Source organism: Ornithodoros turicata, chromosome 10 (genome assembly GCF_037126465.1).
Source record: "Ornithodoros turicata isolate Travis chromosome 10, ASM3712646v1, whole genome shotgun sequence".
NCBI classification, from domain to species: Eukaryota; Metazoa; Arthropoda; class Arachnida; order Ixodida; family Argasidae; genus Ornithodoros; species Ornithodoros turicata.
This window is the reverse complement of record NC_088210.1, coordinates 29354037-29381376: the sequence shown is the minus strand read 5'-3', so window position 1 is coordinate 29381376 and position 27340 is coordinate 29354037. Positions and strand designations below refer to the sequence as shown.

General features: G+C 46.0%; 2 protein-coding genes across 6 annotated transcripts in view; one reads left to right on the top strand and one right to left on the bottom strand.

Moving 5' to 3' along the window:
• Positions 1-27340, bottom strand: part of LOC135369806 (SPRY domain-containing SOCS box protein 1-like) — a 92919-nt gene that overhangs the window by 4586 nt on the left and 60993 nt on the right. For 3 of the 5 annotated variants that reach the window (XM_064603341.1, XM_064603343.1, XM_064603342.1), the window contains one exon: positions 2839-2914. Coding sequence is in view for 2 of the 5 variants with exons in the window: in XM_064603340.1 (XP_064459410.1) it covers positions 821-1105; positions 2638-2914; positions 8332-8543 (774 nt within the window). In the remaining 3 variants the exon portion in view is untranslated. Of the gene's footprint in view, positions 1-820; positions 1106-2637; positions 2915-8331; positions 8608-27340 lie in introns of those variants that run through there. The other 2 variants (XM_064603340.1, XM_064603344.1) reach the window with 2 other exon arrangements.
• LOC135369807 (urease accessory protein UreG-like) lies at positions 17407-23848 on the top strand. The gene is made up of 4 exons (XM_064603345.1): positions 17407-17517; positions 21874-22138; positions 22210-22306; positions 23304-23848. The coding sequence occupies exons 1-4, from the start codon at positions 17475-17477 to the stop codon at positions 23688-23690; spliced, it is 792 nt and encodes a 263-aa protein (XP_064459415.1). The 5' UTR covers positions 17407-17474; the 3' UTR covers positions 23691-23848.

Below are 27340 nucleotides of genomic sequence, written 5' to 3'. Positions count from 1 at the left end.
CGGTAATTCGGACCAATTTTGTGGCTCCTAGAAGCCTGAAAAATCGGTCTGCGACTGTACTTTGAAAAACTGACGTAGCTTGGTGCTTCCGAATTGTATTTAAAGAAATGGAGGTCTTGGTCAACCCTGAATGACCCTCGTACATTATGTTCCTCTTGAAAAAAACTAAGTGATATTTCTATATAACATAATTTCACGCGTATAAGCCACACCGCAGATAAGCCGCAGGACATGTTTTTAGGAATATTTTGAAAACTTTCTGGCAGATAAGCCGCACTCGCAGATAAGCCACGTGCAATACGAGATGACCGATTTGTGCGGCAAAGGAGACCATTGCGAAGGCATAGTGTACAACAAAGGAGGTCAGTTCCAGAGTTCTACCAAGATCGGATTGTGCCCCTGTTAGACCTTTTTCATGGATCGATGGGTCAGTGGTCTTCCAGAAGATGCGAATCAGTGTCACCACTTTCGTTAACGCTGCTTGGGAGAATGCACCAGGAAGGTCAACCTACTCGAATGTGGACCCATCCCTGTTACGCACCGTTTGTGCATCGGCAGGGCAGTGCCGTTCCAGAGACACTGTCGGCCCTTTCGTAAAAACCGGCGTATTGGGAAAATGCCGGGAAAAAAAAAAGTCGTCAGATTAGCCGCACCGGTGGATAAGCCGCGGAGCGCCCCCGCGAAAAAAAAAAAAAAAAGAATTGCGCATAAGCCACGGCTAATACGCGTGAAATTACGGTAACTGGTACAGGTCACTACCTAAAACAACACAAGGCACTGAGTCAACTGAGTCAACACGAGGCAACGGGGAAAAGCCTACCTTTCCACGGATGCAATCTGTGCTCTGCGCTACCGGATGCCGGTGGAAGGTAAGCCGATCGTCCTCCTTGACAAAAATGTTGAGTGACCGATCATCGGGGTTCCAGGCGTGCTTGCCCTGTAGCTCACCCCCCACGGGGGGCATGTCTAAGAGGATATCTAGGCGGGGAGGCCGCTGAGGGTCGCGCTCTGCCAGGGGCCCCAGGGCCCCTGGAGCTCTGGAAATGCCTCCGTTTCCCAGGCCTTGCTGCTCGCGTGCATTGGCATCGTCCATTGAGGACACCACCTGTACAGTAAGAACAAACATGTTACATCACCTCGACAAATATTGCATAATATTACCCCAGCTAATATGCTAATATGATTATATTACCAATTATATATGATTATATACCAATAATATGCTAATATGATTAGCAACAACATGAATCAGATACTGGGAAGTCAATTGAGTGATGAACTAATAAAATTATTAATTAATTAAAATAATAACAATATAAAATGATTAATGATGAGGCCCATTCCAATGGCAAAAATATCTCGTTTATTCCACACGATATATCCGACTCTTGAGAAGGGATGCCACATGGGTAGCCTCATGTTTCTTTACGGGACGAACTTTCCGTTGTTTTTCTGTTTACCAATTTTCCGCAATATTAGCCTGGTTTGTTAGCATTTCAAAACTGGAATTGAGTGCCCATTACCGATTATGTACTAGTTTTCCAGTCCTAGTATTTCTAGGGGAGTTAAGGGTGTACAGAAAAAGGACCAAAATATGACAAGCACTTTGACAGGCAACCACACCACTAAAATACCGTACTAAAAGATGCGGGCAAAAAGTTTGATTGCACTGGCGGAACAAAAAATTTTCAAGAGCACTTTAACACCAGGGTCGTGTGTATCCTGTTCACTGTTCTTCTGCTGTATTATAATATCGCAGTGTGTAACATGCTGCTTGATGGCCATGTCTGATGGCACCCCGTATAACAATCTGTAGCTACGCGACGAAAACTGCAAAAAAAGTAGTCCGTTCATATTAAATCATGTACTCTCATGTATGTTTGTTCATTCCAAGGACATCTAATCATTGGAACCACGTCCCCGTTTGGTTCCTTGACCAATGTATTTAAAAGTACCATTTGTGAGCATGTAACTGCAGTGCGATTTTATTACGTGTATCTCGATTTTGTAACCAGTTATTATTATTACTTATATTATTACTATGTTTTGTACTATGTATATAGAAAGCCTTTCGGGAAATATTTTTTTCCAAATTCTAGGGGTAAAAATTGGGGAAATAAACGTGTGCTCTAGATTAATGTGAATTTGGGTGAAAAAACCTTCAGTACGCTAAATTGGCGGAGAAATCTGGCTCTATTACACGAACTGCTCCGGTCTGGCAAAAATGGTGGTAATTGTGTTTGCTACCAAACAAGCTAGTGTGCATTGCTACAGACGTTTCAGTGGGGGCAATTTGCTGGATAAAAAAAGGGTTTCACGCTACAGAGGCAATCTCCAATTCGGGGTGTATATTCGGGGAAGAATCGGGTTAAACCCTAAAGCTTCAGGCTTTATGTATATACAACTAACAAACCACTCCCCTCTGTAATGCTCACAACATGAGGGTACATAAATAAATAAATAAATATCAGTTTTGTTAGTTGAAAGTATCCCGGTGAATTAGCGAAACAGCCGGCAAGTGGTTTCTGGAACACGCCATTGTGTTCCAAAAAGGTGCAAGTGTCAGCAAGCCAAATTACTTTTCATACTTTATACACTCCTCCTTTTACACTGATTGTCCCTTTCTATCTGACTCACTTTGAGACCCGTCGTAACTTTTTGACCCATGACTGCTGAAACACAGTGGCGGTGCCTGTGGTGTCGTGGAAGCCTGGGCACGTGTCTGTGGCACTTCACCAGGGGATGCTGCTGCTGGTGTAGTTGTAGCTGATGGTGATGGTGGTGGTGAGGAACACACACAGGGCTGAGGACCCCATCCACCCCTGCTGAGTTCCTGGGAATGGGTTGCTGCTGATGCGTGCTCCGCGGAGGCCCCACTGCGGGGTAGGGGACCAGCAGTGGGGGGTGACTACACCTGCAAGCGCAAGAACATGCAGTCTTTTAGAAATGAAATGCAAAGAATATCGTGACAAGGTTTGACCGAGGCATAGCTCAATAGTTCGGAAATCTTGTGTGCACGCTTGCTTCCAAGTGGGAGATTTAACTAGGATGCAAATGTTCGAAAACCCAGAAAGCCAATTCTGTGAAGCAAATGAATTAAAGATTGTACAGAGAACATGGCGTGGGAGAATGAACATGAAATAAACATACCGCATATTTCACTTTTTTTAGACGCCTTGTACGCCGATTGATTTTGCTAGTTTCTCGTTATTCCGAGCTGTTGCAAGTGAATTTACCAATGTATGTTGTAATAGCAGGCCCATTGCTAGCTAGACTACAAAGTGCAGACACACACAGACACAGAGAGCAAAACATACGAGCGGTGTGTCTACTCTGTCAAGCGAAACGGTGTGTCCGCACTTTCGAGTCTAGATGGAATACCAACATGCCCGACAACCAACTCTTCCATTAGTAGCATTTTGCTATGGGCCTACACGAGGTCATTCAAGTCCTGTAAACAAATACCAGTAAACAAATAAACATGGAACTGTGCATTTCACTTTTATCTAAAACTGTTCTGAAGTAACGCGACCGTAAAAAAGCACAAGCAATAATTTAACATTAAAGGAGTACTGCAGTGACCCCCAATTTTATTTTATTTTATTTATTTATTTTTTTTGCTGCATTCTGTTCAACAAGGAATAAAATGAGCCCCTGAATGTGCAATGAATGAATGAATGAATGAATGTATGAATGAATTAATGAATTAATGAATTTGCGCAAAGAGCGCGCGCGTGAGGCCTCTGTTCCGCACATTCTCGAAAAATCCTCAACGGTTGAGCGTATTGGAGAATGAGGGAACGCGTGACGTAGCGCGTTCCCCTGGCACGTGACCCGTGACGTAGAACGGAGCGGCTCAAGCCGGTATAAGCAGCGCGTGAGCGTAAGAAGGGAAAGGCACGCGGACTTTTCGACGCACGCGAGGACCGTGTCGGCCGTCCGCAGCCGCTGTCTCCGACTGTTTTTGTAAAGTTGATTGCGCAATGACAATGCACTGCACAGCGAAAATATTCTGCATGGTGGCACCTGGTGGACAGCCCGATGAATCAGACAGGGTTACGAGTCATATTAAATGTCACCACACTGCTCCTTTAAGAGTGCGAGATGTCGCTGGAACTCTGCAGTCTCTCGGTGGACATTGAAATTCAGAAACAAAACTATATTATCTGCATGATTCTACTACACGGAAGGCATTAAACAGTGTGACAAAAATAGTCGGTCATACCATTCTTCTCAACATTCTAAACTTGTCTCAAAGCCTGTGCACTTCCTCACCCCTGACGATATCTAGGGAGGTCAGACACAGTCGGCCACACTCTCATCAAAAGATGCAACACGGGGAGTATTAATTATGTTCGTTTCGACTGTCTTACCCTGCACCATGGCTTTTTAACGCTTTTAACTATGTACCAACCAGCCCAAATTCTCACTCATGCTCCCATATTTTACAAACGTGAGCACATCAAGCAGGAGACACCATAGCCCCCTAAGTCCCATCTATCGAACAAAGCATCCCCTTTTTGTGAGGTTTGAAGGATTAAATCAGAGCAATCATAGCCTTGAACAGTGTTTATACCTTCTGCTTGCCTACAGCTGTTGCAGTACAGTAACAGTACAGGTTTGTGTGTTGAAAATGGGCACGTGAAGCCTGCAGAGCCAAGACTAAAAAAAAAAGGAACGAAAAACACTACGGCAGACCACAATTCTATAGATGAAGCATTGCTATGGTGTAAAAGCATCCACATTACTCATTCGATTCCAATATTTCTTCTTAAATATGGTCCCCAAGCAACCACAGTGCCCTTCTCATGGTCCTTTAAGTTTGGGATGTCGTTTTCTTGTTGCTGTTGTTTTCCCAACGCTTTCTTTCCTTTTTTTTCCTCTCGATTTTACCAGCAGGTGAGTTACACAATTTCGCTGTATCTCACTTAAACGTGTTTTTTGGGGGGACAGACCATGTCTGTCTGCAAATGTCAAGTACCATTCCCGTCCCTGTGGAAACCTCAGTCTAAACTGTCCACGAGCAACATGACAATTTCACAAGCAGCACAACATCTTGGCCCAATATTGGTCCAAGATTGGGCCAATATCTCCAATACTGGTCCAATATTGGGCCAAGATGTCGTGCTGCTTGGGATCCTTTGTCTCGGGTGCTCATATGGGAGCGCGCTCTTGCCGATCTCCAGCTGCCGGATCGGTCGACGACGCTCACTCGAAGACGCAGTGAAATTTCAAAAGCCCCATTTGTGAACCACCGGCAATCGATACCCGCCAGACTGACAAACACAGCGCGGGAGAATGAGAAATGAAGTGTAGATATCCACCCCTTTACCCAACGAACACGAGAACGCTTGAAAATACAAAAAGAAAAAAGAAAAGTATAATGAAAAAGAAAGAAAGCCTCATCCTGCTCTTCTGCCTCCCCTTCGCAGGGTGGGGTCGTCCCCCACGGGGGTTCAACGTCCGCGCGACTCCAGCTCCGAGTCTTCTTCCCGCGGCTCTTCCAGCCATTGTGAGTGTCTTGCGTGCAGTCAATAAAAGACGCCGTTTTCGAGCGCGAATGGCGTCTTAGTACGCGATTTTCCGCCGCACGTTTATACGCATTCCTGTTAGGTTTACGATCGCAGAGCTATAGTCTTCGATAAAATAGGCTTTGTTCGAGAATGCAGAGTTGTATAGTACCTCACAGGGTCGCCAAGTCTCTGGGGCTGTTGTACTGCTGTTTCTGATATGGACGCATCTGTACTAAACCAACGTTATACACTGCAGGTCGGCACTTTGCTAGAAATTCGTTCAACATCACATCCCGGTGGATCTTACTCACAGCCCATCACGTCCCATCAACATCATAACACATCATTTGACATCAACATCATTCATAACCCTTCAACCTCAAAACCCGTCATTCGACTTCAACTTCACATTCCAACATTGAAAGAAACCCATCATTCGACATCAATTTCAAGACTCCGTCATTCGACTTCAACTCCAGCATCACATCACATCGCAGGCCCTCACTCAACATCGCGTCATATTTCCCACGATGTAATGCTGAATGATGCCCATTTGACGGTCGTCATGAGTGAACTTGCGTCATATGGCAACAATGCGTTAGTTGGCAACAATACGTTGAAAAACTATCAGTAGCAATCAAATAAGCTTAACTTAGCTCTTATAGGCTGCATTATTTCCCTGGTCTCATGGGTAAATCGTCACACACGCAGGAAACCCTGGCGGCAAATAAGAGCTTTCTTGCGTATACGAACTACGTTTTCATTACGAAATGTTTACTTAATCACGCACAAACTGCGCACGCATCACGAAAAACGATAAAACTGCTCAAGATATTCAACGAAAGGAAAAGCATATCTGATGCCGTTTAATGATACCCAAAGTCTGCACTGTCTTCACTCGCTAAAACTGATCAGGCCAGCCCCTGTATTCACGAAAAAAAAGCCCTTAAAATATTTATCCGTCAGAAATATCCCGCGCATGTACGAGAAACAATGGCGTGCCTATCCAGCGGACACAACCAACCGCACGCGAACTCCGTCAATATACCTCTCCTCCACCATCACCTTCTCGGTTCGATCGCCACACCCAACGAAACCATAACTACCTATGGCTTGCCCACAACCTATAACCCTCGTTTCTTTATGTCTCCACCACAGAGAACATAGTACTGTACAAAAAAAACAGAGGGAGGGGGCCGGAAAGAACCGCCCAATCTCAGCTGCCACGCTAAAAAAAGAAAAAAAAAATGAAGAGAAACATGATGATGACACAAGTCGAAACAGGAGATCTAACAGTAAGTAACGAAAGCAAAAATAAAATAAAATAAAAATGCACAAAAAAATGGAGCATTAGAGCGGGGCAAAAGCCTCGGCGTCGTCCATATGCCGTGTGGAATCCTCGGAGCCAGGTGGACCCCGTACGCTTGAAGGAAGCAGCTGCTTCACTGATGCCAGCCACGGCGGATGCTGAATTCTGGTAGACAGCATAGCAGTGTTCACCGTCCCTTTCACTCTCTCTCTCTCTCTCTCGCCCCTTTTCAAGTGGGGGAAGGACAGGGGAAAATCTAAATCCGGCGATGTGCACAGTCGTCCTCGTCACCGACAAAGATGTCGGCAGGACATGCCCAGCTATTTCGGCAACCACGTGACACAGGTTGCGACTCTCGTCGACAATCCGCACAAAGAGAGGAAGAGGGGGCACACACGTTATCTAAAAAAAAAGGGGGGGGGGGGGCACCGCAAATTTCCGTTGCCTCAGAGACGACGACGACGACGACAATATTACGCGGCCGGAGAAAAAATGCAGACGACAGTTATTCCGCGCCGCTTGTAGAGCCCGTTAAGGGTCGTTAATCAAAATACCGAGCCGGGCGCAATGGGATCAATGCGAAACGGGATGTATCCGCGCGAAATAAACGTCGCTTTCAATGTGGCCAGACCTAAGAATAATGCAGGAAGTTCGTAAAGCGGCCCAGAACGTTCGTGGGAAACGTTGAGCAAGAATTTGTTTTATTACAGATGCGGTACGTAATTTGCTTCCTCCTCTGCCCGTGCCGTGCCGTGCTTCACTGGCCATAATCAACTAATCGTTTTCTAACATTCAGCGCCAACAGGGCATGTTCCAATCGATTCCCGTATACTGCACATGCTGCACAGTCGGAAACATACGAAGGTATATCTTATCTGTATATATAGGGTCCTTAGAAAACATACTTTTGTGAGAAGCTCTGTATGCTGCCATTCACATTCGGGGCCAGGGCGGTAAATCAACACGTCACCATAAACACATCAATACACGCCCACGCGGCCATCAACAATGCTTCTCCTAACATTATCCCAGTCTCGTACAACCATAGCTTTCGTGTACGTTATTTTTATCCCTCGTGATAATATGCTGTCCTGTGTAATGCTAGATTCACGACAGCTAGCTCATTCATTACAGCAAAGCTTCAACATCTACCGCCTTCACCGGGACACGAGATTATCTCTCACGTGAGTGTGTCTCATCATTCCCGTGATGCCTTATCAGTGGATAAGTATTTGCTGATCTGTAAAAACTTGCTCACTAGACAGACGGCTAATGAGTTTAACTTGTGGGAAAGCCTCAGATAAGAAAGTGTACTTTCTTGCAGCAACAGAGAAGCTTGGACTCCGCCGTGTGTGTGAGAGAGAGGCCAGATAAGCGGTGCTACTCTTAAGAACACACAGTCACTGTGAGACGTAGGAACTCTACACTGGAAAGGGGGGCGGGTGGATGCGTATAGCAATGCAGTGATCACACCGTCCCAAGACCGTTGGCCTCTTCAAATCCCCTTACCTCGCATGTCTAATGTAGGCCAGATGCCGATGGTGGTATACGGTGCACGGCGGCGGTCCAGCCGCGGTCCACGCACCCACTGGACCACACATGGGCGGCGATTGCAAGAGCGGCAACAGGGCAATGGGCCCGCCAACTTGCTGTACGTATCCAGCCAGGGACATGGCACGATGACCACCACCACCACCGCCGCCACCACCGGGCCCGAGCATCACCGGGTGCACAGCAGCACCAGCCGCCGGCAAACGCGACCGACCGCGTCGCAAACTGCCTCCATCTCTCTCTCTCGCTTTCCCTTTCCCATCTCTCCTGCTCTCCCTCTCTCTCTTTCCCCCCACCGTGCTGGGGTTCTCACACATGCGCCTCCATCAGGGCGTAGTAACTTTCATACAATTTTCCCATGCAATAAAAGAAAACAAAGAAGGAGAAGGGGGCCCCACGGAGACATTGATGTCCCCTTATAAAGAATAATGTGAGTGAACGATCGTGTATACTACCGTTCCCGACGAAAGGGGTCCGCCGTCTTTTCGTTGTGCATTTCAACATTAAAAAAAAAAAAAAAAAATGCCGACTTTCTTTCGTCACAATTAGAAACTCTTTCGTGTTTTGGAATGGTGAATCACGTAATTAGGGACGTATACGTACACGCTCAGAACAATGCTCTGGAAAGCAAATCTGAGTTGCGCGCACGCCTGAATTTGTACGAAACACAAAAGAGAGTACAGCCAAGGTCTTCCGTGACTGCACAAAAAAACACGGTCACCCGATACTGACTCGTGCTGATATAAAGGATAATCTCATATTGCGCTAGAGCGGAAGTCGCGCACAGCACGAAAGCGAAACGCCGTCGCGGCTTGCGAGTCCGAAACAAACGAAACAACGGGACTATATACCCCGACGGACGAAACTTGGCGCAAATCACATCGCGAACAACGAGGCAATATATCAATATAAACAGTGGTTCCCTTCCAATGCCTATACGGAGCAAATCCAGAGCTCTTCTTTCCTACCCATTCGCAAGCACGTGGAAGGAGGAGGGCACGAGGGACCGTATCACAGCAGAAATCCTGCACTGTGGCTATATACACGTATTGCTCAAAACGATCGATAAGCGGACGACGTTTCGGCGTGTGAGCGACCATTGGAGACGTGGAGAGGAGAATACCGATCTATAGGAAGCTGCGTGAAGCACAGCATTATGGGAGCAACGAACCGCACAGGCAAAATACTAGGGGTGTAGCAAAGTATATATACTATTCGCTGGCGAAGGCACACAAAGCTGAATCCTGCCCTGTTCAGCCACGGGAGCGGTAAATCCGAGGGTGAGCGTGCCAGCAGGGATTGGGCAGCTTTTCAAAGCCGCATCTCAAAACAATACCGGTACACTGTTGTGGGATAGAGGTACGAATAGCGGAGGAAGGAAGTCTAAATTGACGAGAGATGGGGCTATTCTGGAGCACGATTTCTCTCCAGAATGATATGCGCGTAGGAGGTGTTTAAACTTAGGAGTGTCGAGGCGGGGGAGGGCAGGTGCAAAGCAAAAAGAAAAAGAAAAAATGAAAAACGAAAGTCGGAACTCAATTAAAATACCGCCGACGAAGCCGGTAAAAATAGAATTGGAAAATGAGTAATCACGTGATACAAGGAGGAATTTGTCGAAATTGCGCGGACGTTTTATTTTACTCGCTTACAAGCAAATAAGGTAGCAAAAGTGAGTTGCGCATGTTTTGGGCACGCATTCTCGTGCGGAAGCGAGTCAAAGGTCATGGCAACTACGTTGCGCTCGGCAGCGGTTTTATTTCAATATCATCTCATTTGCCGTACTGTCCTCGAAGGGCATTCGACGAGGGGGTACAGTTCGCAAAGACACCCCTTGTTTTAGCTCTGTCGCACTGCTGGACAGGTCTTTCTAATGTATACCGACCGAACATGGAGAAAGTTCAACGATGTATTTTGCTAGAGTACACATCAGAGCAGTAGTTTTTATACTAGGGTCCACCAACGTCGACAGCCGTGTAGGTCCGTCCGTAACAATTGTGGAGAGAGGAGAGAAGAAGGATGATTAGGATAGCATGAGGGCCACGTGGCCAAAAACAATGCCTGAAGATGATGATGATGATTTGCATTCTCGGCGCATCAATAATAAACGCCCGAAGATGCAGTCATGTTTTTAACTGACCGTTATAATGCGTAATGATGCCCAGTTCGGTTTAGTTACTACTTCACTTCTTTGGTTGGCTTGTGCATATAAGCCAACGATAGCGCATCTCAAGAAAATCTAGCAGATGTCGGTATCGAGTCACACTTCAGATGGGAAGCAGCAGCGTTCCCTATACGAAACAGGTTCCGTTAACAATTGTTGGGATCCCCCTTTTTAGTGGTTTACGCCGAAAATATAAAGGCTTCCCCCCTTCTTAATGACCCCCCCCCCCGTTACGAAGGCAGGGAAAAGGGACCGGTTTATTATTCAACGTACGATAATGGTCCATCCTGCCGACGAGTTCTCAAAAGCCTCCGGGAAGTTATATTCGACCAAAATCAGCCATACATCAACCGATACTCTAAAAAGTCCACTTTTCACGTGACCCTCCGTCAAGTACACAATGTACGCGGGGATGTCAAATTTTTAAAAAGGAAAGTATTGTTTCAGCAGGCGAACAGGAAAAGGGAAGCACATATGTAGGTACGTCAGGTTCACGACCACCTCTGTAACACACGACCATAACACTCGCCCGTTCGGCTAAAAAAAAGGAGTAAAACAGGGAGTAATTGCAGCTTCTACTCCCCTAGACTGCAATTACTCCCCATTTTAGTCCCCTAACCCGACATTTACTCCCCAGGACTCAAATTGTCACTGAACTTCGCGAATGGTCTCCTGAATGCAACAGTCTACGTAAATATGTGCCCTTGGTTTTAACTTGCCAATTTGATGGCCTAGGGCTGTATAACTCAGCCAACTTAGCAATTTTCCACCCACACAGAGTAAGAAACAGTTAGCGCATGTTTCTTCTCAAATTGTGCCCTATGTATGGCGCAAGATTTTATATCACTCGATATATCACGGCTGAAGGTTTGCTTTAAAGTATTTTCACGCATGCACACGAATTATGTACCTGGGACTCTTACAACAGCGCGTGAAATGCAGTCTCCACTCTGTGACGTTCATTTACTCCCATGCATTTACTCCCGTAAAGGACTATTTTTTGTGGCAACGCATTTAGTCCCCAAAAGGAGTAAAAGTACTCCTTTTTTTTTTCTTAGAGTGTAGGACTTCCGTCCGCGGCCCGAGGAGCTGAAGTGACGTATTTACGCGCGGAGCGCCCGGCAAGGGCACCACTTGCCGTACCCAGAAGAGCATCTGTTGTAGCTCATCTGTGTGCAATACGAGTGGTCCTTGTGGTTAATACTTCGTGCGTACATGTTTGTGTATTGTCGCAGGTTCTCTGTGCATGTAGAGCTAACAGTTGTGAAACTAAATACTCAGAAATGGGCTGCGCTCTGCAGCGTAAGGTGGCACGTAAAACTGTAAAACCCGCGCGCTATGTGCTGTACATGGTACATATAAGCTGGGCAGCAGCACCTTGGGGCCAGTTACCATGCGTTTAAGATAGATAGATGCAAGCGCGTTCACAGCTTAAGTTTCGCGTGAGAGGCATTCCGTGTTAACATACAGGGCAGTTACAGAGAATGGGCGAATGCGACAGTAAGAAGAGACTGCGTGTTCCTGGCAAAGAAATGACTGACACCAGTTACGACGTCCAAAAGAATTTCTTGTATAAGCAAGCACTTCAGTTTTGAATCAGCAGTTGCTTGTTTTATTTTCCCACTTGTTGGTCCTTTTTTTTTCGGTCTGCCTGGAGCTAGATGCGAGTGTTGTGGTCGTGTATTATAGAGATGGTCGTGGTCAAGTTTCAGTTTTAGAGGGCAGACGGTACAGTGTTGTGCGACTCAGTATTATTTGGTAGTTGCCAAAACACGACGGACAACCTAACTTTGCACTTTACAGAGCACTGTCTCAACAAAGAACTTGTTGAACCACAAGAAATGCTTCGTCACAGCAACCTGGTCTTCGTGTGCACGTTGGTAAAGTAACATTGTAACTAATGTGAGGATTAAGATGGGCCCGTCAACTAAGTTTACAACCTCATAGGAGGCTCTCCGGATGTCATCCTCGGGAAATTAGAAAGAAAAAGGGGGAGAGAAGAAAAGAAAAAAATGGAGACGGAACAGTTATGTACGACAGCCACTGTATCCTAATATTTTATGAGTCATACTGAAGTAGCAAACGTGAAATTACCCAGTGCCAATAAAGTCAGCTTGCTGCTAATCTGATTTTTCTATTTCAAAGTTCGCGCTGTAAGCAAGTCAGCAATGCAGTGTGTAAATAGGATATAATATCAGTGGTACACAACATTGTTAACCCTTTGTGAAGAACTATTCCATATTTTCAATAACCCACTTGCAAAGGCAGCTTATGCTTTTGGCGGGTCAAGTGGAGTTTTTCAGCAATGAATGGACATTTTTCACGTACGCGTCGTACCCTAGTGGCTGTCCAGCGAACCACGTTCGGCGCGCGTCAAAACAAATCCACGTGGGTAGCACAAAGGACCAAAACCGGTCCGGAGCGAGCCCGACGAGCTCGCGCCGTTCGTGCGGTCTCCCCACTGCTCCTCACTTCTGTCGTCCCCATACTGCGCCATCTCGTGAAGACGGAGATAACCCTCTCCGGCGCCTCATGGTCAAGCGCATGCGCATAGACCATCGTGAAAAAGGTCCATTGCACACACTGTCCGGCTACACAATCACTACACCTCACACTACTCTTTGTTCATTAATATTATTATTATTATTATAAGGTATTTTGCAGTATTTTATGGCACCTTCGGACATCTCTTTTCTGTGTGGCCCCCCATGATGATGTGCAAAAGCTGGGTGAGAGACTATCAGGTGAGACTGTCACGTGGTCTGGGGAAGTGCGATGAGAGTGAGTCCGTGGTGGCATGAGGGAGCAAGCAGGAAACGAGGCGCAGGGTTTTGGTGACGCGCTATCGCGTGATGAGGGAGAGGGTGCTGCGGCGACAAGGCGGTATCGTGACTGGACGGGACAGGACGTACTGCGCGAGATAAAAAAACGCATTACTCGCTAAGGATAAGACAACGGGAAATTCGATAAAAAGTAAAGGTTATAAAAGAAAAAAAGATATATATATAGATACATATACATTTCCGTGCCCCAGGTTCGAACAAAGAACCCCGCACTGTTCTGTGCAGACAATTCATGGATATGCAACAAAAATATGTGATTAATTAACAAAACAAGCGCAATTTTGTATGATGAAATTTGACTGAACCCCGAGACAAGCAAAACGCAGATAATCGCAAACAGATGTGAGTATGTGTTTCTATGTTGGTATTTCCTGATGAGGTTCCTACGCGCTGGTCGCTGCACCACCAGGACCATAACTTCCATATAAAAACTTAGGTTACCGGTTCGGCTTGGTGTGTGGTGGTGTTGGTGGGGGGATTCGAGCGGTCTGCCTGCCTATCGGCACGTTGCTCGGAGAAGGGATGAAATGGGTTCCTGTTGGTCAAAACGCAGAAAATAATGCATAAAAACGTAACTAAGAGATCAGGGATCATTTTTAGCGGCCGCCAATAATTTTGTAGCCTATTAGAACCTCGAACCGGTTCCGAACCGGTTTACAGCCTCTGGCACCGGTTAATCGAACCGATATATGTGAACTCCGGAGCTCAACCTGAACCGGCCGAACCCGAAACAACCCGAAAAACGTTTCGGTTCGACTCGCTCTGCGTAAAACCCTGTACGCGAGTGTTCAGCCTGGAGTATATACATCAATGAAACAGCGCCCCCCATCGCGGGATTCGGTCGTAAATCCTTCCTCTCGTATCCTCCCCGTGCTGGACACAAGAGAAAGTCCATCCCGTGCTACGTGCGAGAAAAGAGAGACGACGTTCCATAACTTCCCCCCGGAAGCGGAAACGCAGGCTACGTAGAGGATGCGCTCATCATATGACATCTTCCTCCTCCTAACGTCATTTGAGCATCGGAAGCGCTCTGATTAAATCTCTCCGGTTGGCAGCATATTCCCAGCAGAGGTCCGAGTAGGTGTTACGTGACACAACTTCCCACTCTGAATGGCTCCACCGTGTGAACATCTTTCTTCCACTACTGTACTGATTGACAGCGCACTTTAAACAGATCAGCTGGATACTACGAAATGGAAATCAGCCGTAGTCTGTCTCAAACCCACGCTGTACTACCTTTTTGCTCGATTATTTGTACAGAACCATGCTCTTTTACTTGACTTGGATTGCTTATGCAGAAACTGGAGCAAATGAGGCTATGATTTGCTATTATTGCTGTCTTAGCTGTAATTCGATGTTCCAGAGAAGCAGTCCTTTGTGCCACTGGAGTATGAATTCTATGATGACGACTTGTACCACACTATGATAACGGAGCACTAACTTAACTACACTAACCACAGGAAGTACAACAGCTCCAGCATTTAAATATGCTGGTAAATATAAATGATATGATCTTTTCATACTTATTTCATTGTGTGCATTGTTCCTTACATGATATCAGTATGCTTGAAATGGACAAAGACAGTAGGCCATTGTGTTTATATAGTCATCTCCATGTGTATTACTGAGCACTGGCCTGCTTACACATCACCATCCCTTAGGTGGTAAAAGCTATGGAACTGGATATTGCATGAACAACAAATGCGCTAACAAGCACCAAGCGACTGCTCATGATTGGAGAGTGGAACAAGAAACAGGACACACACTCACATTCTGCTGCGTTCGTCCTGTTTCTCGTTGCACTCTGCAATGACGAACTTGTCTCCATCAAGTATCACGGTGCTTGCTTAACTTGATTGAACATGCCCTGTATATTATGACACCTGCCTCCTCATCCAGGAGCAAAGAAAGCCCTCAAGTAGCAGCTGTGGCGGATGAACACGCAGAAAGAAACACTATTTCCTTCTGCAAAAAGCAGCCTCGTGTTTTGCTTTTTTAATTGTTTCAACAGCACCTGTTTAAGCTTGCCCATCCATCATAATACACCTGCAAGAACATGTGGTATCCATTGGGAACATCGAAGGGTGGCCCGTATGAAACTATTTTGAACAGACTGTGTATCACCTGCACTCCTCTCAAGCTATCAGTGCCCTGCATGTTGGAAATGTGAAGCGAATAATTAGTGCGTGATATTTGGCTAATTCAAATAAAATCACAAAACACTTTCGTTCCGGCAAAGTAAAAAGGTTATTAAATGTTCAGCGCTCCACGTCCTCAGTGACCTATTCAGCTGTTCACATTTTCTTTTTGTGTGTGTGTGCATGTGAGGTTGAGCATCAAAGTAATTTCTGGAGGTTGTTTAGTATGGAGCAAAACTAATTCCAGAGAAAAGAATAAAGGCTCCCGTAAGCCGAATGGCACTGGCGAAAAGGGAGGAAACGGTACGGCGCAGAGTGCTATGGGGCTGATCAGCACATGTCATGGCACTTGTTTTAAATAGGAATGTACATGCCATTCAGAACATTACCGGTAAAACATTCCTCCACAAGGGGAAAGAATGAACAGCGACATTTTCACCTGTTGCGTATCCAGGAGGTTCGAATAGTGTCCCATGTTGTTGGAACTCTGAGAACCAACTACACAGCCGGTGAAAGGGATAGTCCTTTACGGTGGTTAAGAATATCCCGCATCACAACAGAGATGGCATGGAAGCAGCCACCCTCGAAAACGTGTACGTTACTTATCTCAGGCGCACAATGTCACGCAATCAGGGACTCGTGTAGCCAATCAATAAGCATGTCCCGCTGCGAACAAGGCTGCAACAATCATCCCTAGAATAGCATCTTGCTATTGTGACATATTTCACTATAAGGGCTGCCAGAATGCAAATTGGGATCTGCTGTAAGCACTCCTATCAGTCCCCCCCTGCCCTCTTCTTTCTCCCAGTACATGATAAGATGCCCATGGCAGCCAGCCTGACCAATAATAAAACGAGGCTGCATCAGTGTGCCTCTTCGGAGTACGGTTTTTGTTATCTGGGACATGATGGTTTGTTCACTGCAAGGTTTCCACATTGTGATAACTTGCAATATCGACCTCGTGTATGTCAGGAAAATGCCTGATACCGTTAGCGAAATGGACAGAAAAACGATAAAATGACATACGCAGCGTTTCACGCCCCACATGCGCTTCAAGAACACAACACGGTTTTGTTATTCGTTCATTTACAGACAGGAGATACGAACGAGGGCACCATTCTCCTGAGTGTTGCGAGTCAACAAAAACACTCTTGACGCTGGAGAGGTAAAGAATAACTTATCCGGCTGAAACAAAACGCGAAAAGACCTTGCACTCCGCTCTATCTGCTCCATAAAATACACACGGAACTTTTAACGGCGCTCTCATTTTGAGCCAATGAGCCAATCACGTAAACAACCTCTACGTCACAGGAAATACGAATCCAAATGAACACTTTTATCCGACAGCTCGTTTAACTTGTTTAGGTGTGCAAAACCTTTGGCGTCCAGAATATTGTTTGTGTAAACAGCAACACAAGGAAACAGACCGTCATGAAAACCGGAGTGTGAAAAACGCAACGCGTCAGACACAACAAAATCGTCGGTCGCCAAATGCCGAAAGAGGTAGTGTGAACTCGAGGTACGTTCGAAAAATCCGCAAATATAAGTTAAGAAGCAATGTAACGAGGCAGATAAGTTACACGGATGGGAAAGGTTAACGCAGCCGAACTCACCACAAAATGATGTTCACCGTCCCGTAGAAAAACACCTACGACAGGAGGGCTCCTCCACTTCGAAAGCATATGTCCAAAACTTACCAAACAAGTAAACACTAGCAATCCTCTTTGTCACAAAGTTAATTAGAGTACACTGCAATGAAGCCGAATTACACGGTATCAATGACCACGGCCATTTTACAACAACATGGCGTTAACGCTGCGAGAAGTCGTGCGAGGGCGCTCGCAGAGTCGGTCGGTGCTCTCGTGGTGGTAATCGGAACTAGCTACATGGAGAAACTACACGTGTGGAGGAATAGTTTCGCTTTCAGTTGTGTCCTCAACGCTCCTCAGGAAGACAGCAATGGCCGCACCAGTAGCCGCAGAAACATGCAGATTTGTCCAAGGCAAGTATTTCTCACCTTGTAGTTGTCTCTATACATATTGTACGTTTGGAAAGCAATAAGTGATGCATTCTTTGTGTGTGTGTGTGTGTGTGTGTGTGTGTGAGTGTGTGTTCATGAGCTTCTCCGTGATTTAATCAGTAGCGTGTGCTTATCACAAGGAAATAAATTTGCGCATCCTTGCCTGACCCAAAAACACTGGCACGCATAAGCAGCATATATAGACATTATCATTCTCTGTTTTTAGGGATCAAAACTTAGTCAAACGTCAAATACATATTGAACTAATGGCAAATGACGGATATTAACGCAGTTAAGCAACTGGCCTCAACTTCGTCATATCTAGCTCCGTTATCTATTCCCAGACGATAAATAAAGAGAGGAGTTAGTGCCACAGGTTTTCGTGAGTGTCCTGATAAGCAATATTTACAAAGACTCTATCTTAAGAAACTGTTCGTGTAGGAGACGTCTCGGAATGAAGTAGGAGGATAAGAGACCCACCTATAACATAACAGGGCAGAAGAGGGAGCAACATTTTTACATAGGTACCTTGATCGTAGCGCCTTCATATACCGAACAGGAGTGCCCCACGTAGTACCGCTAGGCACATGGCACATGTCTTCATATATGCTGTCAAAGCGACTATATTTAATTTGTTGTTGAATACAGTCGTCATTGGATACGCAACTGAGCAGGAACCCTCGTAGTATATTTCGCTTCTTGGGAGGTTATCTTTTCTTTTGCACAGCCATTTTGAATATAGCACATTGCGCATAAATATAGCGATACCACACAATCGCACAATGTTCGAGCCTGCTTCCGATTAATATCAGGAGCTTGCCAGAGATGGTGGTGGTGGTGGTGGTGGTGGTGAAGATGAAAACTGCTCGCCGTGGTTGGCCACGCTGAAAGTGCGCAGCGTCACCACTAAAACGCAGAAGAAAAAAAAGAAAAAAAAAAAGACAGAGCATTCGCTCTACATATTGTATCTCGTCCAACACGCAGTCGAGGAGGCGGAGGATTGGAAGCTTTCAAATACTTGTCAATACTTCGCACTCTGCGCAGAGTACATGCGAAGAGTCCAGTGGGCTCCTGGAGAACTGCCAATTCAGAAAGTACTAACATTAGCTTCAATCCGCTCAAAGGAAAGCTTGTCGGCAGGACTATAATCATGGCCTTTTCACTGCTCGGCTTGGTTGACGGGTGGCATTGAAAATACGATACCCTAAAAACGGCGTTTACTCCGGCTTGACACAACAGCTTAAAAATAATAAAACGTAGACGTCTCACCACCTATACAGGCGGCATCCTCGGTACGCCATGTGGCAAAGGTGGAAATCTACCTATATCAAGGCTTCGTAGATGTAGAGGATGAAGGCGTTTGATGAACCGAAAAAATATGTGAGCCAGATTCAACTCATATTAGGTTCAACGGCGTAGTACCGGTTGCCTGGGTAACGTACTAACGTTGGTGTCCGTTTAGGCCGTCCATGTTCAAGTGTGAAGCATGTGCAGGACAACTATGAATATATAGTCTAACCTTTGTATTTGGTTTCGAGCGAGTCATGGCACAAAGTATGCCATCTCCTCTGCCTCTAGCGTTAGAAAGTTGGGATTTTGGGAGCGACATTTTAACGAGGAGCGACTGTTTAAGGATCAATGCCACAAAAACCAAGGCGTGTATCTTTGCTGCCAAGAATAAGTCTGTCAACGCAAGAGCGACTTTTGATTGATGGCACTGTTATCAGCGTTGTCGACAGTGTTAAAGTTATTGGTGTCACTTTCACCTCTACTCTTTCTTGGACACTGCACATCAATCATGTTCACTCTAAAGCATCACGTATCTTTAGCTTCTTCTACAGATATCGCTCATCCCTACCCAAATCAGTTGTACTAGAGAGAGAGAGAAATACATGATGACGATGATATGGGGATGACTTCCGTCAGTTGTACTAATACTTTATTATGCGCTCATGTACTCCCATTTTACGTACTGTTTTCTGGTGTGAGGAAGTGCAACTAGGTCGGACCTGGATAAGTTACTATAGCTCTGCAAAAAAAGTTCATCCGAATCCTAGACAGCCTTCCTTACACCCACACGACAGTAGGACTGTTTAAAAAGCATGGCTTGATACAAATACATAACTTGTACAGATATAGGCTACTATGTTTTTACCCGGGAGCATGTAAAAACTGTATAACTACCATTTTAGCTTTATTTAATTTGAATCTCAGCACACCCTACTATAACTGTAGGAACCAAAAAATACGGGCTGTACCCCGTTGCAGAACACGCTACGGGGAGCAAAGTGTGAGCTACATCTTGCCACGTGTTCTGAACGAATGTTTTTTTTGATCCTGTCTATATATCGCGAAAGTGTATACGCAATTCTTGTATGTAAAACAATGCCAATTGTTTTCTTTTCACGGGAGCTGTGAGCTCGTCAAGTCACCCGGGTGACTTTTTTTTCACAGTTCCCGCCACATGTTATGCTATGTGGAAATAAATAAATTATTACTATTATTACATGGTGTAAACATGACATACAGGCAGGCACCAGATACCCGAGTTTAGGGTAAAGACATGGGCGCGAACAAACAAACATGCAACACAGGACAAGATTGACTGAAGCTTTATTCCAGTAAATGGAAAGCCGTAACGTTACGGTCTTCCTTTTTTCTCGTCACCCCTTTGTCCCTCCTATATGTACTGGAATAAAGCCTTGTCTTTTCCCCCAAACTCAGGAACATGCTGCCTACGTCATTCCAGTGGTTCCTACACTCTTAAAAATGAACTTCACCGCATAGCACGCTCCTAGTCAACCATAATCTCGAATGATATCGTTATCTGCACTGATTTGTTGAAAACGGGAGGCGTACGCCTTTTTGTGACACTTATGCTGTTCATAATTGTCACAAAAAAGGCGTACGCCTCCCGTTTTCAACAAATCAGGGCAGATAACGATATCACTCGAGATGATGGTTGGATAGGAGCGTGCTATGCGGTGAAGTTCGTTTTTAAGAGTGTAGTGTCTACGAGAATCCTGATACTGTGCAATATCTCAGTAGTAAACACTATAGAGTCACTGAATAGCTCAGAGTATTGCATTCCTTTTCCCCGGCATTATACGCCGACTGCCGTCTGGCAACATTGAGAGCGCCTCTCTCCCATTGGACATAATATGCAACTCGGCGGCATTTTGTTGACACGCCGGTGGAACAACACACTCTTCAAAATGAACTTCATCGCATAGCACGCTCCTACACTCTTAGAAATGAACTTCACCGCACAGCACGCTCCTAGCCAACCGTAATCTCGAATGATATCGTTATCTGCCCTGATTTGTTGAAAACGGGAGGCGTACGCCTTTTCTGTGACAATTATGAACAGCATAAGTGTCACAAAAAAGGCGTACGCCTCCCGTTTTCAACAAATCAGGGCAGATAACGATATCATTCGAGATTACGGTTGGCTAGGAGCGTGCTATGCGGTGAAGTTCATTTTTAAGAGTGTAGCCAACTATGATCTCGAATGACATCGTTATCTGCCCTGATTTGTTGAAAACGGGAGGCGTACGTCTTTTTTGTGACAATTATATGAACAGCATAAGCGGTACAAAAAAGGCGTACGCCTCCCGTTCTCAACAAATCGGGGGAGAGACCGATGTCATTCGGGATGATGGTTGGCTAGGAGCGTGCTATGCGGTGAAGTTCATTTTTAAGAGTGCACAGTTACTTTCCGCTCATAGTCAAAACGACCGTATGCTGCGGCAAACTTATTTCACATCGCGAATCGCAGCGCGTTGACCGTAACAGCATGTGCGATTTTGTTTAGGGGCCCTTGATCCATTGTCGTCAAGGAAGACGCAAAAGCGTGGTCGAATACACACCCTTAAAAATGAGTTTCACCACATAGCACGCTCCTAGCCAACCATCATACCGAATGACAACGTTCTCGCCCCTGATCTGTTGAAAACGGGAGGCGGAGCCTATTTTGTAGCATTATGCACGTGCATAATGCTACAAAATAGGCTCCGCCTCTCGTTGAGGATGATGGTTGTGTAAGAGCGTGCTATGCGGTGAAACTCATTTTTAAGAGTGCAGAAGAAAGAACGAAAGTCTACAGACGAGACCCGTCATTAACATAGCAGACGAACTTAACGGAGCCAATATGGCTCCCCCACACGGCGCCCCCTGGTGTAGAACTTATAGTTGTACATCAGTTGCAGTACTCTGAAGCTATTCAGCACTCGTGACATAGTAGAATGACTTGATGACAGCACGATGTACAATGACCTTGCAACTGAGCTATAGCCCTCCGATGAGTTTTCAGCGATCTTGACTTACTATTCCCAACAGCCGGTGCAGCAAAAGGCTCGCAAGACCACGGCGGACACGTCCATGACCATGGTGGTCACGGCCACACACACGAGCGCATGGACACTCCAGGAAGCTACGTGGCCCGCGCGAAGCCTATCACGAGAACGGATTTCTCGAAGCGCGCCTTTACTGTGGGCATCGGTGGACCCGTGTGCTCTGGAAAGACTGCTCTTGTCCTGGCGCTCTGTCAGTACCTCCGGAACAAGCATAACATCTGTGTAGTCACCAATGATATCTTCACCAGGTACGAAGTGTAGGAAGGAGACTAGACTGCGTGTGTAATGTGATGTCTTCTGTGGATGCATGGGCTTCCAGGGAGGATTGGGAGTTCCTCGTCCGTAACGATGCGTTGCCGGAAGAACGACTGCGAGCCGTGGAAACGGGAGGCTGTCCCCATGCCGCCATTCGAGAGGTAAAGATTACGACGAATGCATCACGGTGGACGAAAAAACGGAAACGAAAGATAAAGTAATACAGACATGGAACGTATACGTAGAAATAAAAGAAAGAAAAAAAGTGAAGCGAAGCTGACAAGAAGAAAGTTTGTTTGTTTGCTTGTTTATTTATTTGTTTGTAAGAAGAAAAAAAAGGAGAAAGTTAACATACGGTGACGAACTCAGTGAATAGATTCATAATTCCTCCCGTAAAAAAGGTCTCGCACCGCTGCACACAGAACGCTGTTGACGCAGCCAGGAAAAGTATTTCGGGGGGGGGGGGGGGTTCTATATGGGGACTTTACATGGGGGAGTAGGATTTCTCTCTCGTTTCCCTCTCCCACATGCACTACCAAATTTACCATTTCGGGGGGCGGGGGGTTGAACCCTGGAACCCAACCCCTTCCCGCTACGCCACTGGCCCGAAGGAATACAGATGATGTCATTGTGAAGAGTAGTTTACGCCACATGCAATGCCGTGCACTGCTTCCACCGTGGGGGAAAAAAGGAAACACGGGGGAATGCATGCTTATTCGAAAAAAAAAAAAACAGAGGAAAGGACCGCAAAAGGCAAGGTCGACTTGATATTCCATTGAAAGAGGGAGAATAGTAGGGAAAAAAAGAGAAGAAGAAAGAGATGAAGAGAAGGGGAAAAAAACCTCACTGGTGCTTCGTCACGAACTCAGACTTGTTCGTCACTAATGTGGTCCAATAATTCAGAGGTCCACCAAACACGGGCAGCTGTATTGATTGTTCTTTTGAGCCAGCCGTGCACTCTTAGATATGAACTTCGCCGCATATCACGCTCCTGGCCGACCATCACCTCGAATGATATCGTTATCTGCACTGATTCGTTGAACACGGGAGGTGTACGCCTTTTTTACGTATTTCATTTTGTTTGTTTGTTTTTTTTTTTTTTTCTCTAGCGTTCCCAAAGTGAGACAAAAACAAGTAAAGTCCTTTGTTCCCCCACAGGATTACTCCGTGAACATGGACGTGGTGCGCGAACTATCTCGAAAGTTCTCTCCCGAGATGATCCTGGTAGAGAGCGGCGGGGACAACCTGGCTGCCAACTTCAGCCGTGAACTGGCCGACTACATCATCTACGTGGTTGACGTGGCGGGCGGGGACAAGATACCGCGCAAGGGCGGGCCCGGGGTCACCGAGAGCGACCTCCTGGTCATTAACAAGACCGACCTGGCGGAAGCCGTCGGAGCAGACCTCAACAGAATGGCGCAGGACGCGAACTTCATGAGACAGGGCGGCCCCACTATTATGGCTCAGGCGAAGCACGGCGTGGGAGTTCCTGAAGTGTCGGAGCAGATTCTCAGGGCCGCTTTCGACGCTGTACAGAGGCAATGATGCCGTCATCCGTAACTCCGACCACTCGTAGCATAGCAGAAAAAGAAAGACACATTCTAAAAAAGTATTGTCATTCTTCTTTTCCTAACGGGTACGTTAAACTCAATGGTGATCAGATTCAGACAGCTATACGCGTAATATGAGAATATCAGATTTTACATTGTGTCCTTATTTCCTCAAACTTATCACCGCAAAAGAACTCCTAAGCTGCATTATTTAACAAAAGGCAGAAGAAACTGCTCGCTCCTCTCCTCCACTCTAAAAACGGGGGGGGGGGGGGGGGGGGGGGGGGGGTAACGGCAGAATCGGCTCGCCGTTGTTGGCAACGTCCCGACTGTAGCAAAAACAACGAACGGATGAAAGGGGGACATGCGTAGAGGGTGCGTGAGCCCGTCGGGGAGTGCAAAGCGCTAGAGGGGGTCTAAAAACAGTAGTTTGCGGCATAGCACGCTGTGCTCCAATTATTCCCACGTAACCACCATCCCGAATGACATTGTTTTCCCCCCTGACTGGTTAAAAACGGGAGGCGTACGCCTTTTTGTGACATTTTTTACAGTTATGTTAATTGTCGCACAAAGGCGTACGCCCCCACACTTTCCACAAAAACAGGAGTGATAACGGTACAATTCTGTTCAATGGTTCAGGTATCATGTATCCAAAATGTCACAAGAAGGCGTACGCCTCCCTCTCTCTTCGAATCAGAAATGATAACTTTATCATTCGTGGCAATGGTTGGCACACAACGCGCTATGCAGTGAAGTTCTGTTTTCAGAGTGTTACAGAAACTTTGTTTCAGTGTTACAAAGACTTTGACACGTGCCCCTCAAAGGCCCTTTTGCCACCTGTTGTTCTTATACCGTAGATGTGGGTAGAGCTTCATTTGGATGACGTGATGAGCACTGAAAAAAAAGGAACTAGAAAAGAGGCTTGTATTTCGTAAAACGACGTTGTAATTCTGTCACGGCAGAGGGCGCTACTGTTCGTACCTTTTTTGTATTTTCTAAAATTCCAAAAAGTATGAGCCAACGTATCCAGCACCAGGGAACGGCATGATAAAAAAAAAGCGCTGTAAGTAGTCCGTAAACCTTGCATAAACTCCCATTCATTTAGTCTTGAAAGAACTTGTGGCTGTAGCAGGACATCTAGTCCTCAAAGGGACTAATTACCCTGTTTAGAGGGGAGAGGGAAGAAGAGGAAAGAGGGAGAACACAACTAAGGAAAGAAAAGTTTCAAAACACTTACACACGTACTAAATGAACCCCGCCCACCAAAAAAGTAAGAAGGCTCATCAGTACCATTTCCTCGGCTTATGTGACAATACCCGCGTCCCTCACTATGTATTACTTTAGATCATCTCATTAAACTATCCGACAATGTTGCCTCACGTCTGTTCGATTTGAACTGACGCACGCGCGCTTCTTCTGATGCGCAGCCAATTATTCAAGTTGAACACCCCTCAGGCGTTATCGAGCATACACGCGATCTCCCAGATGCCGTCTCCACCCATATAATAACACGTTACATGATCCACTGAAACACCTTGATATGCAATGTTCATGAATAACGGAAAAAGGCGAACTCTTCAAGGGCACCGCTTTCCTCGGAAGGGTATGCCCCGCGTTTCGTTCTGCTGATTCCTATGAAACAGCGCACGCATTCCATATTAAATTATTCGAATCTGACCAATTTTTTTTTTTTTTCGCTTACGAATGTACACGAACTCGCTGTCAGTTTATTACCTCGTTCGGGACATTTTTGCGACGCATTACTAACTGCACCAACTCCCGTGGCATATAGTGGTTAGGATGGTCGCTTTCCACGCGCGAGACTGGGAGGTGACACGGGTTCGAATCCTGTCACCGGCCGTGCGGTCTGAGGTTTTCCCTGGGTTTTCCGAAGACTTTCCATGCGAATGTCGGCACAGGTCCTCCTGAAGTCGGCCCAGGACGCATACTATAACCCCGTATCCGCACTCCTTCCCGCTGTCCTCTCTCCATCTGTCCACGTCTGTACGCCGCCCTTGTACCCGTTGGTACAAGACTCACGTGCGTCTGCCCCCAGACACGAAGAAAAAAGAAAAAAAAAGAACACGCAAAAAACAATACTTCGAGAGTGGTTTAAATATGAGCGCGAATTTGTTTCTATCAACGTTCTTCGCTACACAACCAAAATATTTCTCGCATATGCCGCTATATATATACCGACGGTAGTGTGCTATAGTTGCACAGTGCTGCAGGCTTCTTATTTCAAATAACTTTTTACACTCTAAGTAGTAAAAAAAAAAGCAGCAGTAGTAGTATTTTTTTAGTGGTTTCGGGGACTAAATGCACTGCCACAACCGCGAACCAAGAAGACAACCCTGGGCCCAGCGTCGCGGCGCTGTGGTCGTGACCCACATACTACAACTTCACATATACACAACGCACCCCCCGTACAAGAAAACGAATAAAATTCGGTTAGCACAGTACTCTGTCAAAGACTGAAGACAAATGGCGACATTAATATATGTGCTCTGCAGTGTGGTATCTATGCTCAGTGCGACCCGTGTAAACAAAGGAGATGCAAAGAAGGCTATGAGTGTCGCGTTCTCCGAGCGCATCCCTTGAATTATTCAATGTTTTTCCGCACACGCCGACCTAGAGATGCCACAGGGAAAGCGATCTTGCTATGTGAGTGCACCGCGCTCTTGATGCCCACTTCCGGTTTACTTTTTTTCTTCTTAAAAAAGATGTGGCACTATATTCCAGCTTCTCAATGCCACGGGGCCCCGCGACATTTAGCTTGAAAGTGACGCCGTACTACATACGAGTCAGCGCAGTTCGCGTCACCATGTTGATGCAGCCTACACTCTTAAAAATGAACTTCACCGCATAGCACGCTCCAAGCCAACCATCATCTCGAATGGTATCGTTATCTGCCCTGATTTGTTGAAAACGGGAGGCGTACGCCTTTTTTGTGACAATTATGAACAGCGTAAGTGTCACAAAAAAGGCGTACGCCTCCCGTTTTCAACAAATCAGGGCAGATAACGATATCATTCCAGATGACTGTTGGCTACACTCTTAGAAATGAACTTCACCACATAGCACGCTCCTAGCCAACCATCATCCCGAATGACAACGTTCTCGCCCCTGATTTGCTGAAAACGGGAGGAGGAGCCTATTTTGTGCCATTATGCACGGCACAAAATAGGCTCCTCCTCCCGTTTTCAGCAAATCAGGGGCGAGAACGTTGTCATTCGGGATGATGGTTGGCTAGGAGAGTGCTATGTGGTGAAGTTCATTTTTAAGAGTGTAGGAGCGTGCTATGCGGTGAAGTTCATTTTTAAGAGTGTACGTCACCATGTTTTTTATTTGGTTGTTTTTGTCTTCCGAGTCATGATTTAAGAGCCTGAAATAGCGAGCTGCCTTTCAGCCGCTTCGGAAGACGCTAATGACAACAAAATATTCCTGAGAAATTGCATAGCAGACGACAGCGCTAAGCCGTGACTGGGACGAGCCAAGACAAGCACGGTGCCGTCTGCTTTATTGGCGTTCGTACATTTTCGGTTGGAGTATACGTTAGTAGCGTCGCCAACAGTTTTCAAACTCCAAATGACCGTTTTCTCTCTCAGAAATAGTGCACTTGTTCACTAGTCACAAACTGGGTAC